At 34.9% G+C, this 15,666-nt stretch overlaps 2 protein-coding genes across 4 annotated transcripts; both read left to right on the top strand.

Moving 5' to 3' along the window:
* Positions 1-613: 613 nt before the first annotated feature.
* LOC122606683 (constitutive photomorphogenesis protein 10) lies at positions 614-2,708 on the top strand. 2 transcript variants are annotated; one of them, XM_043779531.1, is made up of 5 exons: positions 614-714; positions 1,462-1,676; positions 1,942-2,015; positions 2,207-2,357; positions 2,438-2,708. In XM_043779531.1, the coding sequence occupies exons 2-5, from the start codon at positions 1,496-1,498 to the stop codon at positions 2,533-2,535; spliced, it is 504 nt and encodes a 167-aa protein (XP_043635466.1). In that variant the 5' UTR covers positions 614-714; positions 1,462-1,495; the 3' UTR covers positions 2,536-2,708. The 2 variants fall into 2 exon arrangements, with proteins under 2 accessions (XP_043635466.1, XP_043635475.1); XM_043779540.1 differs by having other exon boundaries at positions 633-714; positions 1,476-1,676.
* Positions 2,709-4,934: 2,226 nt separating this feature from the next.
* On the top strand, positions 4,935-10,154 carry LOC122605989 (probable CoA ligase CCL12). Of its 2 annotated transcripts, XM_043778956.1 has the most exons (14): positions 4,935-5,338; positions 6,514-6,643; positions 6,725-6,984; positions 7,063-7,305; positions 7,403-7,531; positions 7,653-7,726; positions 7,805-8,025; positions 8,334-8,428; positions 8,528-8,744; positions 8,849-8,863; positions 9,078-9,203; positions 9,304-9,402; positions 9,485-9,691; positions 9,769-10,154. In XM_043778956.1, the coding sequence occupies exons 1-14, from the start codon at positions 5,058-5,060 to the stop codon at positions 9,880-9,882; spliced, it is 2,211 nt and encodes a 736-aa protein (XP_043634891.1). In that variant the 5' UTR covers positions 4,935-5,057; the 3' UTR covers positions 9,883-10,154. The 2 variants fall into 2 exon arrangements, with proteins under 2 accessions (XP_043634891.1, XP_043634899.1); XM_043778964.1 differs by lacking the exon at positions 8,849-8,863.
* Positions 10,155-15,666: the final 5,512 nt, after the last annotated feature.

The raw sequence follows: 15,666 nt of genomic DNA, 5'->3' as shown, positions 1-15,666 counted from the left end.
GTAAGGTTATTCAACTAACTATATGCTTTTAGATGTGTAGAACAACGTATTTAAATAATTAGAGTCATATTAATATCATTTAAATTAGGTTATTATAATTTTTATTAAACGTTAAATGCTTAATCGGGTTTTGGTTGGGCCCCAATTATAACTTTTAAAACCAAAACCAAACCGTTTAACAACTTCTTTATTCGGTTACACCCAAACACCAAACCAAATCCAAATGATACAAATGTCAAATGGATTGGGTGGGTTATTTGGTTAATTCGAATAATGAACACTCCTAGTATCGGAGAGTAATTCGCTATTTTAAGTCCGGTATTTTTACTACCGGCCGGTATTTTTCGGTATAACCATTTCGGTATTTTCATTTATTTATTTTTGAAATTTTTTACAATCTTTTTTTATGATATTTTAATGTTATTTTTTTTATTTATTATTTGTAAATTTTAAAACTTATATTTTATTATGAAATACTTATTTGGTATTATTTTCATGTGGATTATAATTATATTTTAGTTATTTTCATAACAAGTTTTATAGGATTTAAAAAATAAATAATTTATCCACACCGCCACCGGTATGAGATAGAACGTTAATAAAAGACATATCACACAATCAATTAACCAAGTATTTTCTATACCACAATCCGTCTATCTGCACCGGCAAAACGCATCCGGCCGTCTTCGACCAATCTTTGCGACACGACTCTCAGTAAGTATCTTCTTTCTCATATTTCAGCTGTGGCTACACAGATAGGGTTTGATTGTTTATCCCAAATCTATCATATACTAACTTAGTTATTGACTACTGTATCATTGATTAATAGTGATGCCTATCTCCTGATATTCCTACGAAATCTGATATAGTTTTAAGTAGTTATTGATTCGAGTCCACTTTTATATCCACTGGCTTATACGGACTTCGATGTTAGTGCGTTGGACTCCCTTGTTAACGGTGCTCTCTTCTCGAGGCAATTTTTTTTTTTTAAGATAGTGACCAATCACTGACTAGAGTCTAAACTTTTGAAGACTCATCGAGATCTTGGAGGTTATCTTCCTGACCTTGACCCTATGCCTTATGGTGTGTTGAAGGTTGGTAATGCTGCCTTCAGGTCTAAGGCCTTTCCTGTTTCCGAACTTATTATTTGGATATTCTTGCTATCTTTGCTCCACCTGTATCAGTGGCTTACCATTTGATAGACTTTATCCAATTTCTTTGACCATTTCTGGGTCATTTTTCTATGCCCGTGCCTGGACATACATATAGAGTCCATTATTAACGACCATCCAGCTCAACATGTGAGCCCGGCATTAGTAGACTGTAGACCTAGTGTCGGTTCACACGTCATCACACATATATCCTATGTTCTTGTTATTTGTGAATTTTATATTCCTGTTGCCGTGCTTTACATGTGTTTTTGTAATACTGTACCAATATGAATTTACGTATTTTTAACAGTTAGCCACGCGTAGGCAAAGAAGGTGAGTGGTTCATGAACAGTGGAAACCTAAGTCGTGGGCGGTCATGGCCGTCACGGACATCTTTAACGTCCTCGGGGAAGAGGATACAGAAGGAGATGGCAGAACTTAACACGGACCCACCTGCTGACTGCTCTGCTGGGCCGAAAGGCGATAACCTTTATCATTGGGTTGCTACACTCTTTGGTCCGCAAGGTCAGCCTGGCTTTTTCTTCTCAAACGAGCTGTAATTTCTCAATCTGGTGCAGAAATCCTTCTACTTTATCCCAATGAATAGCCTCAAAGATAGATGAGTCCCGTATGCACAAGGGACTTTTGAATTGTGTGAAACGTGTTCAGTTTGAGCTATAAGCCTAAAAGCATTCAAGAAGATGCAGATTCATTGAACTAACTGTCTAATTGCAAACAAAAGTGTTGTAATGTTTCTTGATTTTAATTTAACTGATTTTTGCTGTTATAGGAACACCTTACGAAGGAGGTATATACTTTCTTGACATAACTTTTCCCCCGAATTATCCTTTCAAGCCTCCAAAGGTATGTTTATGCTCATACTCTTGCATATATTTTTTTACTGTGCATTTTCTTTATTGTTGATGCATCAAAAAAGCTTTCATACAAAGACCATCTAAATTAAATGTCATTTATAGTAGTTTGTTTCTTATACAATTGATTAATTTCCAAAAGTTTATGTTTTTCTTATTGATGTATTCGCCCTTAGGGTGCAGGTTGTTTTTAAAACACGAATATATCATTGCAATGTTGATTCAAGCGGCAATGTTAGCTTGGATATCCTGGATGAAAACACTTGGAGTCCAGCATTAACAATTTCAAGGGTTCTACTTGCTTTGAGATCTATCTTCACCAACCCTAACCCATGTATGTAGTTCATTCTTATAATAATAATCACCTCAATTTCCTGAATTCTTTGTAAATTTGAGATTGTTGTATTGTGGCAGATAAGCCCCAGGTGTCGGGAATCGCACGCTTGTTCCTGGTAGATAGAAATAAATATGATGCACTAGCTGCTGAATGGAATCAAAGATTTGCAAAGTAGTAGTTGAACATTTGGGAAACCAAATGGTTGTATGTTGTCTTGATTCTATATTGTTTGTAGGAATCTATATTTATGAGTATAGGTGCTGTATGTTATCTTAGTTCATAATGTCTGTAGAAATCAATATTATGTGCCAACTTTGAAAGAATAAATATATCGGTGCGTTTTTACAATTTCATGTATGCTCGTGTTGTGAAACAATCCTGTAAAGTTGTCATTATTTTACGCATAACCTTATCATATGTGATGTTTGTCAAAAAGATGGAACCTTAATGGCTTATAACTTCCCCGTCCGTATAAAACTATCCTATGTTCGGGCAACCTCAGTTTGTATTGACCTGACCTGCACGAACCTCTTAGTTCATAAATCCTTTATATGTATCTAATCTATAGCAATTAACTAGATTATAGACCCGTGTCCAACACTGGACACGAGCTTATGATATTATCAATATTAGTTCTTCATACATTTAAGTCATAAAACTTATAATTTTGAAGATATATTTTGCAAGTAATAGTACAATAATCACAAGTTCGTCACTGTCATTATTAGTTGAGACATATTGTTGGAATTGTTTGCCGTAGTCATTCTGTATTATAGAATTTTTTTAAAGCAGTTGCACCAATAATGTAATATTATTATAAAAGATAATTAAAAATTAAAATATAAACATATTTATGATCCCGTACTTGACATTTAAGTATTTGTTTTTAATTATGATGTGGGGCCATAACACAGAGAAGTTTATTTCAATCACTTGTTCTATGATAACTTAGATAACAATTATGATTGTTTTCCTATTCTTTGATAACAATTAAGACTCTTGATTTGAGTGATAATAGTAACTTTAAACATTAATACACAAAACTAATATATAAGAAAAGAAAATTTTGTACCTTTTTGATTGAGAGATAGAATGAATTTTTAACGGGGTTCATATTAGTTTGAATTTATCATTCAACTAACCCTCTGTTGTAAATCGTGTTTTGTTTTGTGATCGTCTCATGTTCTGTGATTCCTATAGGTATCAATTTATAATATTTTCTTATAAGAAATATTTATCTTTAGTCATGTAGTCGACATTGATATTTATATGTGTAAATCTATATTTTAATTTTATATAATAATAAGTCAAGAAAAGTCAAAATTGAAATCTTGAGAAAGTCAAGAGATGTGATTACACGGATTGTTTATAGCATTTTAAAGATAAGATAAATTATTAAATATATAAATTTAAATGTAAAAATGTAAGTAAAAACAAATTTAAAAGAATATACAACATTAAACACATATATTATATTTCATCTTTTGAAATAATTTTTTTTACATAATATTTCATATGTTGAAACTGTTTTAACTAATTAAATGATTAATTTTTTTAAAAATCCTTTTCAAGTTGATGGCTAAATCAATTATAAATTAAGTATTAACGGTTAAAAAGTGTAAATTATTGATGGAAAACCAAAAAGTGTAAATTAATGAGACTTTTTCGATAAATACTAATATAATAATATATTTGGATAATAATTATTATAATTTTTAATTTATAATTATAAGTCATTAGTTCAACTGCTACTATAATAAGATACTACACAATTACGTATCAATTTTCTCATACATATAAATGTTCTGACTTTATATATCTAAAAATCAATAGCAATTAGTACATACTACACATTAATCAACTTTCTCATACAAATTAATCCAAATCTAATTCTTTTTATTTTTATCGCCTAACAAATACCAAACCTAGATCTCTATCTATATAGTCAAATAGCCAAAGGCTACCATTAATGGAGGCCGAAACCCACGACTGACCACTATCCCAGCATAATTAACAAGTCAAATACACCACAAAGGCCAAACGAGGTGGAAAAACCGTTTACGTTGTTCCGGAATTTTTTAAATCTTACATTTTTGTGGTAAAAATGAAGTTATTTATTTGATAGATATAAAAAAAAAAACTAGGAAAATTTTCTAATAATATAAAAAAGTCTCACTATATTAATCAAATCTCGCATTATAGCATAAATAACAAGCGAGATATATTAATTTATTTTAGGGAAAAGTGAGTATGAGGCTGTTATGCACCCAACTTGGGTGAAAAACCTCTCACATACTAATATTTTAATATTTTAAATAAATACATGGCCTCTCATGATTTTTACCTTTTAAAAAAAGGTATGTGAGGGGTTTTTCACCCAATTTGAATGCCTAACAGCCTCATATTCCCTTTCCCCTTTATTTTAATTAATGGAAGTTACTAACCATACCTTTGCCACCCATTAATTATATTTATCTAGAATATGATTAGATTAGATAAATATAAAAATGTAACAAAATATAAAAATATATATATGAGGGTGATGTAACCATCATCCATCAGTTTTTTCCCCATCATAACTACTGAATCTCACCTCAAGATTCACCTACTCCTCTTTCTATCTATTAAAAAAAATATACTATAAAAACATCATCATCCTCTTTAAAATTAATATTGATACTCCAAATAATTAATATAATGGAGAGTAGCACTAACCACAAAAGCTTAAATGAAGTGGGAGTGCAAGAACTAATCAACACTGGATTAAAACCAGATGATGCAAGATTACTACTAATCCAGATTAAGGAGGTCATTAGTGAATCAAAGAACCCAGTAGAGATATGGCGTGAAATCACTTATACAAGAAAGTTGCTGAAACCAAGTTACCCACATTCTTTGCATCAGACCATCTACAATGCAGTCTATGCTAACTATGATGTGTCTACTCAGGGCCCACCTCTCTATTGGTTTCCTTCTCAGTAAGTAGTTTCTTTTCTTCTTTTTTTCATAATTATTTGTGTGTAGCTGAAAAAGGAGATATGTTATGTTGTTGCAGTTTAGGATGCTCAATAATAGAAATGATAAATAAATTGTCAATTTTGTATTAAGTGGGTAGTTAAGCCATTATTATGTTAAGTAAAATTGTATTAAAGAAAAAAGAAGTATCCCTTGTTTGAAAATGTGGGGTAGAAGAGAGGAAGGTTATAATAATTATCTTTTTATAAACAAGTTTAGGAGTGAAAGTTTTGATTTTGGATATATTTTATGAACAAAAGTTTAGATTTTTGGCAAATTTAGGGACCCGGAATATAGTCCAGTTTTTTGAGAGAAATTTATGATCTGATGCTTTTGAAATTTGAATTTATATTTGATGAGTGAGAACGTTTTTTAGTACCCACATTGTCAATTTTGAGATATTTGGTTACATTTCTTGGCAAAAGATGAAATATTTTTGTTTTTGTTATTTTGAACGATAATAATTTTGGTGGACTTTAGATGAACAAGGGTAAATATTTTTGTGACGGGGTATCTTATCTGAATCGTGTAATCACTTTTCAATGGTTTGGTAAACCTATCACCCAAATCTTTAGAAGTTATGGGTTTTTGAACTGCCCAAAAACGGTTCTTGCAAGTTAAATATGATAAGGAGTGATTTCAGCTCAACATGATTGGCGTGATCGCTGATCAACATAAATCACTAACAACATGCGTCAGCTGATCACACGAGTCACTGATATTGTTTAATTATCATACTCAGTTACTCACTGATAAGCCAGGTGTTCACTTTGCACCTCCTGGCCCGTTTCCAAGTTCAACTTGAATCCCATAACTATACTCGATACTAGCAAATAATGTGTCAAATGGATATGTTACTTTATTAAGGATATATTAGTAGGAATAATGTTACAAATTTAGAGCTGTAAATATAAGTTCATTGTGAGCAAATTAACTGAAAAAAACACGTTTTTGAAGTTGACTTTTGAATAATCCAATCTGTTTTTATACTAAAGTTGTACAAATTGAAAGTAAAACAAACTGTGGTGCAATTGAGACATGTAAATATGGAGTTGTTGTACATGATTTTGATCGTAAGTCAGTAAGTTTGACCTGCAATCGTTTAGTCCGATAAATTTACGGGTCTCTTTGTCCTTAGAATTGATTCTCGACTGTCAAACTTGGGGCGGATTATGGAAGCTCATGGACCCAAGCTTCTTGGAGCATCTTACAAAAATCCTATATCAAGTTATAAACAATTTCAGAAATTCTCTGCTCAACATCCAGAGGCAAGCTTGTGCTTTTACAAATGTATTTTCAAAGTATTTATATAATTGTTTTGTATTTCTGATGTTTCAATTCATGTTCAGGTATACTGGTCGATTATCTTGGAAAAACTTTCAATCCGATTTAACCAACCTCCGAAATGTATACTAGATACCTCTGACAAATCAAAACACGGGGGCACGTGGCTTCCCGGTTCAGTTTTGAACATTGCAGAGTGTTGCTTGATGTCAACTAGTGAAGCAGATAAAAAGAATGAAAAGGTTGCAATTGTATGGCGGGATGAAAGATTTGATCATTGTGATGTAAATAAGTTGACATTGAACGAACTGCGGCAGCAAGTAATGTATGATTAACATGTAATTAAACAATGGTTTCTAGATTATGAATGTCATGTTTATGGCATTATACGTGAACTATGCAGGTTGGTTGCCAATGCATTAAAGACGTTGTTTTCAGAGGGGGATCCAATTGCAATTGATATGCCAATGACAGTCACTGCGGTTATTTTATATTTGGCAATTATATATTCTGGATTTGTGGTTGTATCAATTGCTGATAGCTTTGCAGCAAAGGAGATTGCAACTCGATTACGCGTGTCTAGATCAAAGGCGATTTTTACTCAGGATTACATTGTTCGAGGTGGTCGAAGATTTCCTTTGTACAGGTAATAAACTAATAATTACAATTACAATTCCGAATGAGAGAACAGTCACAGATACGTCTTTCTCCACTTAACCACCTTCCTTTCTTCCTTATTGCAGCCGTGTTATTGAAGCAACTGAATGTAGAGCTATCGTGGTTCCTTCAATAGGAGAAAATGTAGACATCCAATTAAGAAAACAAGATATCTCTTGGAATGATTTTCTTTCCAGCACAAAAAACTTTTCTAGGTACCGTAATAACCCTTTTTATAATCTTTTTACTTTTCAGATATGTTCTTAGGACATGGTTATCTGATAAAGAATGGAACTTATGATTTGTTGATGTAGTTTTTTTTTTGGGGAAATATAGGCCTGATTATTGCTCTCCAGTCTATCAATCAATAGACACGGTGACAAACATACTCTTTTCTTCAGGGACAACAGGTTTTTTTTTTGGTTCTCTTCTCTCAAGCAGCTGCGTGTCAATTTTTTTATATAATTATGCTTCTTAATTTTCTTTAGGAGATCCAAAAGCTATTCCATGGACTCAACTTAGTCCCATGCGATGTGCTGCTGACTCATGGGCCCATATGGATGTTCAGGCAGGAGATATATTCTGCTGGCCAACTAATTTAGGATGGGTAATGGGACCGATTTTAATTTACTCATGCTTTCTTAGTGGTGCAACATTGGCTCTTTATCATGGATCTCCGCTTGGACATGGTTTTGGAAAATTTATTCAGGTTGGTTCTTAAATCCCTCTCAAAATTATGTATACTTGCGTAACAAAACCAAGTTGGATCAAATTTATCCATGACCAAATTAAAGTTTCAAAGTGATGACTTCTTCTTAGCATTTTCTCTCTCTCCCTCTTCTCTTCCATGCTGCCCCAAGTAAACTCTTAGACTTGGATAAACTTACTTCAAGATATAAGAGAGCTGGTTATGTGAAAGCAAAGTTGGGTACTTGTTTATTCAACGTTCCCTTAAGGAAATCAAAAATCTATTCGCTTCTTCCTTGGATCACTACTTTACGTGGGATTGAATTTCAGGATGCAAGAGTGACAATTTTGGGCACGGTTCCAAGCATAGTTAAGACTTGGAAGAGTGCAAGATGCATGGAAGGGCTAGATTGGACAAAAATCAAGTAAAACATTCTTCCTTATTACAGGAAAAATAAAAAGAAAAAAAGAAGAAGCAAGTGTACCAATGATGGTAATCCAACTTGATTTGTAAATATCTGTAGGGCATTTGGGTCTACTGGTGAAGCATCTAATGTTGATGATGACCTATGGCTTTCTTCAAGAGCTAACTACAAACCTGTTCTTGAATGTTGTGGAGGTACTGAGCTCGCTTCGTCTTACATTCAAGGGAATATTTTACAGCCGCAGGCCTTTGGAGCATTTAGCTCTGCTTCAATGGCAACAGGATTGGTCATTTTTGATGACCATGGAGTTCCTTATGTAAGATCTGAAACTTACCTTGTACAAAATTTATTTTTTTTTTATGAATAATTATAGTGATGACAAGAAACGGGTGCGTAAAAGGCTCTCTTTAATATGTGCAGGTCGGACCGAGTCAGGTTTGGTTGACCTGCAAATCCTTTCTTGAAAAAGTATTATTACAAAATAATGTAAATAGTAAAATGACCAGGGAGGTTTATATGCAATAGAAAAGGACTTTTGCCCACTTTTAACTTGTTCGACTTCATTTGATCCATTTCTCATTTCGCCCAAAATTAGCCCATACATGATTAAATGGATTGACATTGCACCTCTTTTTATTCATTCTGACAGCCCGATGATCAACCCTGTGTTGGTGAGGTGGGCTTGTTTCCAGTATACATGGGAGCAACTGATAGGCTACTTAATGCGGATCATGAAAAGATTTACTTTCAGGGAATGCCGATTTACAATGGAATGGTATGATGACCTCACACAAACTTCCTCTTCTTTCTCAAGATTTATTGGAGCTAGATGTTTTATAATGGGTAGAGTATAATAACATATTATTATTGTCCAGCAACTCAGGAGACATGGTGACATCATCAAGAGAACAGTTGGAGGGTATTATATTGTACAAGGCAGAGCTGATGATACCATGAACCTTGGTGGCATAAAGGTATTTATAGTTATAATGTTGTATAGGTAAGTGACTGAAGCCGTTTTGTATCACAAGAAACTGACTGTGTCTATGGATGCAGACGAGCTCAATTGAAATTGAACGTGTTTGTGAACAAGCTGATGGAAGCATCATGGAAACTGCAGCAGTCAGTGTCGCACCTGCAACTGGTGGTCCAGAACTTTTAGCCATATTTGTGGTTCTAAAGAAGGGGTTCAATGGTGATCCAGAGAAACTAAAGACGATTTTTTCTAAAGCCATCCAAAGAAACCTTAATCCATTGTTTAAGGTTCTCCCCTAATCTGCTTTCATGCTTCTGCATTACTATAAAAGTACTAATATGTTTTAGATTTTGTTAATTAACAGGTGAGCTTTGTTAAGATGGTTAATGAGTTTCCTCGAACAGCTTCTAACAAATTAATGAGAAGAGTGTTAAGAGATCAACTGAAGGAGGAGTTTCGCACTCGAAGTAAAATATAATCACATTGTAAAGTCGTATATCGATATTAATACAATCTATTCTTGTTAGATGTAAATTACTCATAAAAACAAAAAGAAGGGCAGTTAATATGGCTGACAGTTTTATACTGTCAAAACAGCAGTTAAGCAACTGCCCTTTACATTTACTATTAACGGTATAACTATGAACTATTGGTGATTTGGTGCCGAGTTCTGTTTCTTCTGTCATCAGAATAATGATGATGTAATAAACATATTGTTTCAATAAGTTTCCTTGTTGCCTTTTCGGTAAAGTTTATCCGGTGCAGTTCTATTCTGTTCAGAAGAGTTGTAGTTCAAGATCTTGCTGCATCTGTTTACGCTGCTTTTTGTGCGACAGATTTCCCACAGAAATTCTGATGGAATATTTTATATTACCCACGGATTTTTTTCCGAGGTAATGATTTATTGACTTTCCGACACAATGTTTACTGTTTCTCTAACAGAATATTCGGGTACTTCCAACAAGTTACCATGCTACACAAAATCCGTCGAAAAAACACCAATTTAATTTTTTTAAATTTTATATTCCCTGCTGCTATAAAACAAAACAGAAACCAAAAGTATTTTATAAAAAAAATACCATCCAAATTGCATTTCACATATCAAGACAAAATTCGCCAATTGTGTACTTGTTCAAAAGTGAAAAAAATAGCAAGTTTAGTATAAAATTTATAGTTTTTTTTTGCAGTTTGGTGACTAAAAGTGAAAACGTGTTAAGTTCATCAACCAAAAGTATAATTTACCCTTAAAAAAAAAAGAGAGTTTAAAAACAACGAGGAATTAAAGGGAATGTTTGGGCCGGAGCCCTATTGTTTTCTTTTGTTTTGGGCGTAGAAAAAGTATATATAAACCAATGGGATGATGGGAGCTTTTTTGGATATTTTAGTGTAATTGGGTTAACTTGTTTGATCAATATTGTCATAATAATACATCATATAAGATTGGTGGTGCGGAGTGCACGCCTATTTGAATTTAGGGATTTGCTAACTAACGCCCCTAGTGCACTAGTTAAGAAACATTTAATGAAGTCCAACTTTCTTAAAATATGAAAATATGTATTAATTATGACTTAAAAATAGAAATTGCTAAGTTGAATTAATACATATTAAATACAATTTTTGATTAATAAGGAAATAACAGGTTCAATAAATGCTTCTTAACTAGTGCACTAGGGGCACTAATTAGCAAATCTCTTGAATTTATCGCCCCTAAGGTACGGGGGTCCGGGGGCAGCGTCCCTGGGAGCGGGGTCCAAGGGGCGGGAGCCCCTGGAAATTTTTTATTTCTATTAAATTGCTATAGTAAAAATCTCTCAGAAAATTAAATTTTCGGAACTAAAAATGGCAATTTCAAAACCTTGCAATAACTGCCGTTTTTGTTGATAAAACAAAATCCCGTAACACATTCTGATCATTCTTTTTCTTTTTATTTTCTCAAATACATACACACAGAAAATTCTTAATCTTTGATTGTATCCGGTTGAATAATTTGGGTGAACCGCCAAATTGATTCAATCTGAAAGCGATCACGTGCCTTCAAAGATTGTTTATATCCGGTTATCTGTTTATTATCTCGAATTTCCCCAACAGCTTTTGTAGAAAATTGATACAATGCAAAAGGGCGTGTAAGTCATGGTTATAGGCTAGCCCAATCCCATTCTGCTTACCTGTTTACCCTATGAAAGCACTGTGTTTACCTTTTTTCAGTGTTTTGAGATGTCGAAGAATCTGTAATCTGTAATATGAAAGTAACAAGCCATCATATCATGTGACAACACCAGGTGTTTTTTATACTTGTTATATCATAAGCCATAATAGAAGAGATAATAAATAATATAAAAGAAGACTCAAAATTCTTGACGTAAGAAGGCAGGAGCAAACCAGTTAAAACCTAGTTTTAAAATGCTAGTGGCCGGTTTGGTGACAGTTTGGCTTTTGATTCTGAGATTAACAAACCTAAAGTGAAGAAACTCACCTTGTTGGAACAACACCGATGTGTACACAAACATGACATAAAATGTCACTACAAGAAAAACTATATGACTACATAAATAAAAAGCTTAAAACAAAACTAAATGGTTAATTTAAAAATGATTTAAAAACCACACAGGTGATCCATTTTTTGTTCTTCCAGAATATGAAACCGATTGTGGTATTGACTTCATGACCGAGGTTACTGCGTAGACCAGTTTGGTATCTGGACGTTTCAAGTTGTGGACTTGTGTACCGTACCTTATATGTGCATGATGCTTGTTCTACCTGCTTATCTGTAGATTTTTGTACTGGTTGCTCCTATTGCTTGGGTCTTCTGCATATCTGTTGCATTCGGTAAACGAATCTGCAGCCGAATTATGGTCTTACCCCAGAGGTTTTCTATGGTCCATGGATTTCGTGAAGTGATCTACACTTTGAAAGGCACAAGAAGTTTCTTCTAAGGTCATGGCAGGTCATTTAAGGGGCGCGGTTTTTTTGAAGTACTGGTTTGAGTTGTTTGGAGCAAGAATTGGTTCATCGGTTATGCTGGATACAGTTGATATTATGGACCCGTCTCTCCTTTTTTTTAGGAAATGGAGCTGTAATTGCAGAAGGAGCTTTGATTAAAGAACATGAAGTGAAGACTGGAGTTCTAAGTTTTCTCTCAATCAGGATTGGTCAAAGATCTGAAGTTGGTCCGTATGCTGTAATTCGAGAAGGAAGTGTATTAGGTGAAGTAACTAAAGTTGGAACCTTACAAAAAACAGAAAGCGGAAGGCCAGTTTTCAGATCAGGCAGAAGCAAAAGTGTTAAAAAGGTAATATTTAACTTCTATACTTTTGTAATTGGAGTGGCAAAATGGGTTGGGGAAATGGGTCGAAACGGCTCCAGTTGGTCCCGTAGTCATTTTGTCTAAACTTTATAAACCTTCACATACACAATTAGTGTGTCATAAATGATCACAATCATTATGTTTCCGTAATAGTGAAATGTTTGAGGTTTAATGCATTGAAAAGCCACTTGGGAGACTTTCGACCTATTTGACCAGTTTCCTTGTGTGACAATTTCCTTTTTAACCCCTATGACCCATTTGAGATAAGGAATTAGGCTAACTGACACGGTCATAAGTAAATGGGTCACATTGTTGCCTCTATTCTCCAACATTTCGTTAGAAAAGGCAGATGCTTTATATTTTGTAAACATATATTTTCAGGATACTTGAACAGACACCATCTCTCACCTGATGGGTATTTATGCTGTCGGGTTTCTTAGTTCTGTTTCAGCTGCTGCAATACCTTACTTTCTTTATATCTTTTATTATAAAGAGTCACCATCTCTCAAACACTTCTCTTCGCTCGTCACCATCTCTCAATCACTTCTCATTCAATGTGTTGCTGCAGCTTTCCACAGTCTTCCTTTCACGATTATCGCCTATGCTACCATTGTCAAACAAAATGGGGTTCTTGATTGATGAAACTGAACTGAGTATACACGAAAATGATTGAAAATAAAGAAAACTAACAGAGGAAATATGGGAAACTCTTTGTTGTGATATGAAGTACTTAAATTAAAATGAGCAGATACAAAGAACTATAGATAAGCAAACTACGAATCCACTACCAACGTCTAAGTCCACTACTAAGTAACCGACTCCGCTACTAACGCCATGATCCCAACTACCCGGAATACTAGGACAACCAGGAGACCAATTCTTATTCTCAACAACTAAGTAAACAACTTAAATAAAACATGATAAATTAACTAGACTTCTACTGCCACGTCAATGTCATGTGACAAATGTTATGTTTACTTTTCAATGCCCCCTTTAAACATCACACTCCTTCATGCCCATGCTGCAACTATGTTTCAGCAAACAAGCTTCTGCTACCCCCTTTGTTAATATGTCTACAGCTTGATCTTCTGATGCAACATGCTCCAAGTCAATTTCACCCTTCAAGACCTTTTCTCTAATAAAGTGATAGTGAACTTCAATATGCTTAGTACGTGCATGGAATACCAGATTCTTGGCTAACTTGATAGCAGAAATATTATCACACCAAATCTTCACTGGGCAGTTAACACTCTGGTTCAAATTTCTTAGCAACTCAACTAACCAGACACATTCCTGGGCTGCCATAGCAGCAGCCCGATACTCTGCTTCAGTTGTCGATAATGACGATAATGACATTGTTGGTTGTCTTTTACTACACCAAGATACCGCACCCGAACCAAGCATAAAAACATATCCGGTAGTTGACCTCCTGCTGTCCAGATCTCCAGCATAGTCTGCATCGCAGTAACCGACAAGCTTTTGGTCAGCTTGTTTCTCAAACCTTAAACCTTTTCCTGTTGTAGCCTTTAGATACTTCAATACACCTTTAACAGCTACCAAATGGGGCTTCCTCGGATCCTGCATAAAGCGGCTCAATAGCCCAACCGCAAAAGCGATGTCTGACCTTGTTAAAGTAAGGTAAATGAGACTGCCAATCATCCTTCTATACTCTGATGGATCCTCAAGCTTTCTACCCTCATTGGCACGCAACTTTATATTCCGCTCCAACGGAACAGTAGCAGGTTTACATGTAGCGTGCCCGAATCTTTGCAGCAAATCACATGTATACTTATGCTGATGTAGAACTACAGCATCACAAGTGTACTTCAATTCAAGCCCAAGAAAATGTTTAAGCTCTCCCAAATCCTTCATCTTGAATTGGATAGAGAGATTTTGCTTTAGCAAGTCAACCTCATTATCCACATCTCCTGAAATTATCAAGTCATCGACATATACTAAAATAAATACAACCTGCTCACCAATCTTCTTCACAAACAAGCTCGAGTCTGCTGAGGTTAATTGGAAACCAGACTGCTCCAAAAACCCGGCAATTTTCCCGAACCACGCTCTCGGGGATTGTTTCAAACCGTAAATTGCTTTCCTCAGCTTACACACATATTCTGGATGATTAGAGCTCTCGAAACCAGTAGGTTGAGTCATGTAAATAACATGATCTAGCTCTCCATATAAAAATGCATTATGAACATCCATCGGCCACATTTTCCATCCCTTTGCGGCTGCTAATGCAATGAGAACACGAAATGTTGTAATCTTGGCTACGGGACTAAACGTGTCCTCGTAGTCAAGTCCTTGCTGCTGTGAAAAACCACGAGCCACTAAACGGGACTTATACCTTTCAATTGACCCATCAGCTCGTTGTTTAACTTTGTACACCCATTTACACGAGATTGGGCTAACATCAACTGGTTTTGAAACAAACTCCCAGGTCTGATTACTTACTAGGGCATCCATTTCGGCTTTCATGGCTGCAACCCATTCTTGTTTAGCAACCGCCTGATCATAAGTTTCAGGCTCAAATAACACATCTTCTACAACAGCTACACGTGCATACATATCACCATACCTTGAGTTCGGCTTAGGCATTCTTTCAGATCTTCTAACAACAGGCTCAGTGGTTTGCTGAGTATTAATCTGAGCTTGATTGGGCTGTTCTTCATTTGAATCTTCTTCAGCGTTCTCCTCTGTTTGCACACTTAGCTTTGACAGTGACGAGTCGACCTTTTCTTTCAAATTTTGTGAGTCTCTTAGCACCTCATCTTGGAGGCCCCACCATGATGACATTTCATCGAAAACCACATTTCTTGAGGTGTGTATATGGCCTGAGTTTGGCTCAATACACCTCCATCCCTTTCTTTCAGAATCGTACCCTACAAATATGCATCTTGTTGCCTTTTTTTCCAACTTATCACGCAAGTGATTAGGCACAAAAACATAACA

Source organism: Erigeron canadensis, chromosome 1 (genome assembly GCF_010389155.1).
Source record: "Erigeron canadensis isolate Cc75 chromosome 1, C_canadensis_v1, whole genome shotgun sequence".
NCBI lineage: Eukaryota > Viridiplantae > Streptophyta > Magnoliopsida > Asterales > Asteraceae > Erigeron > Erigeron canadensis.
Note: the sequence above shows the minus strand (reverse complement) of the source record. Positions and strands in the feature narration are given on the sequence as shown.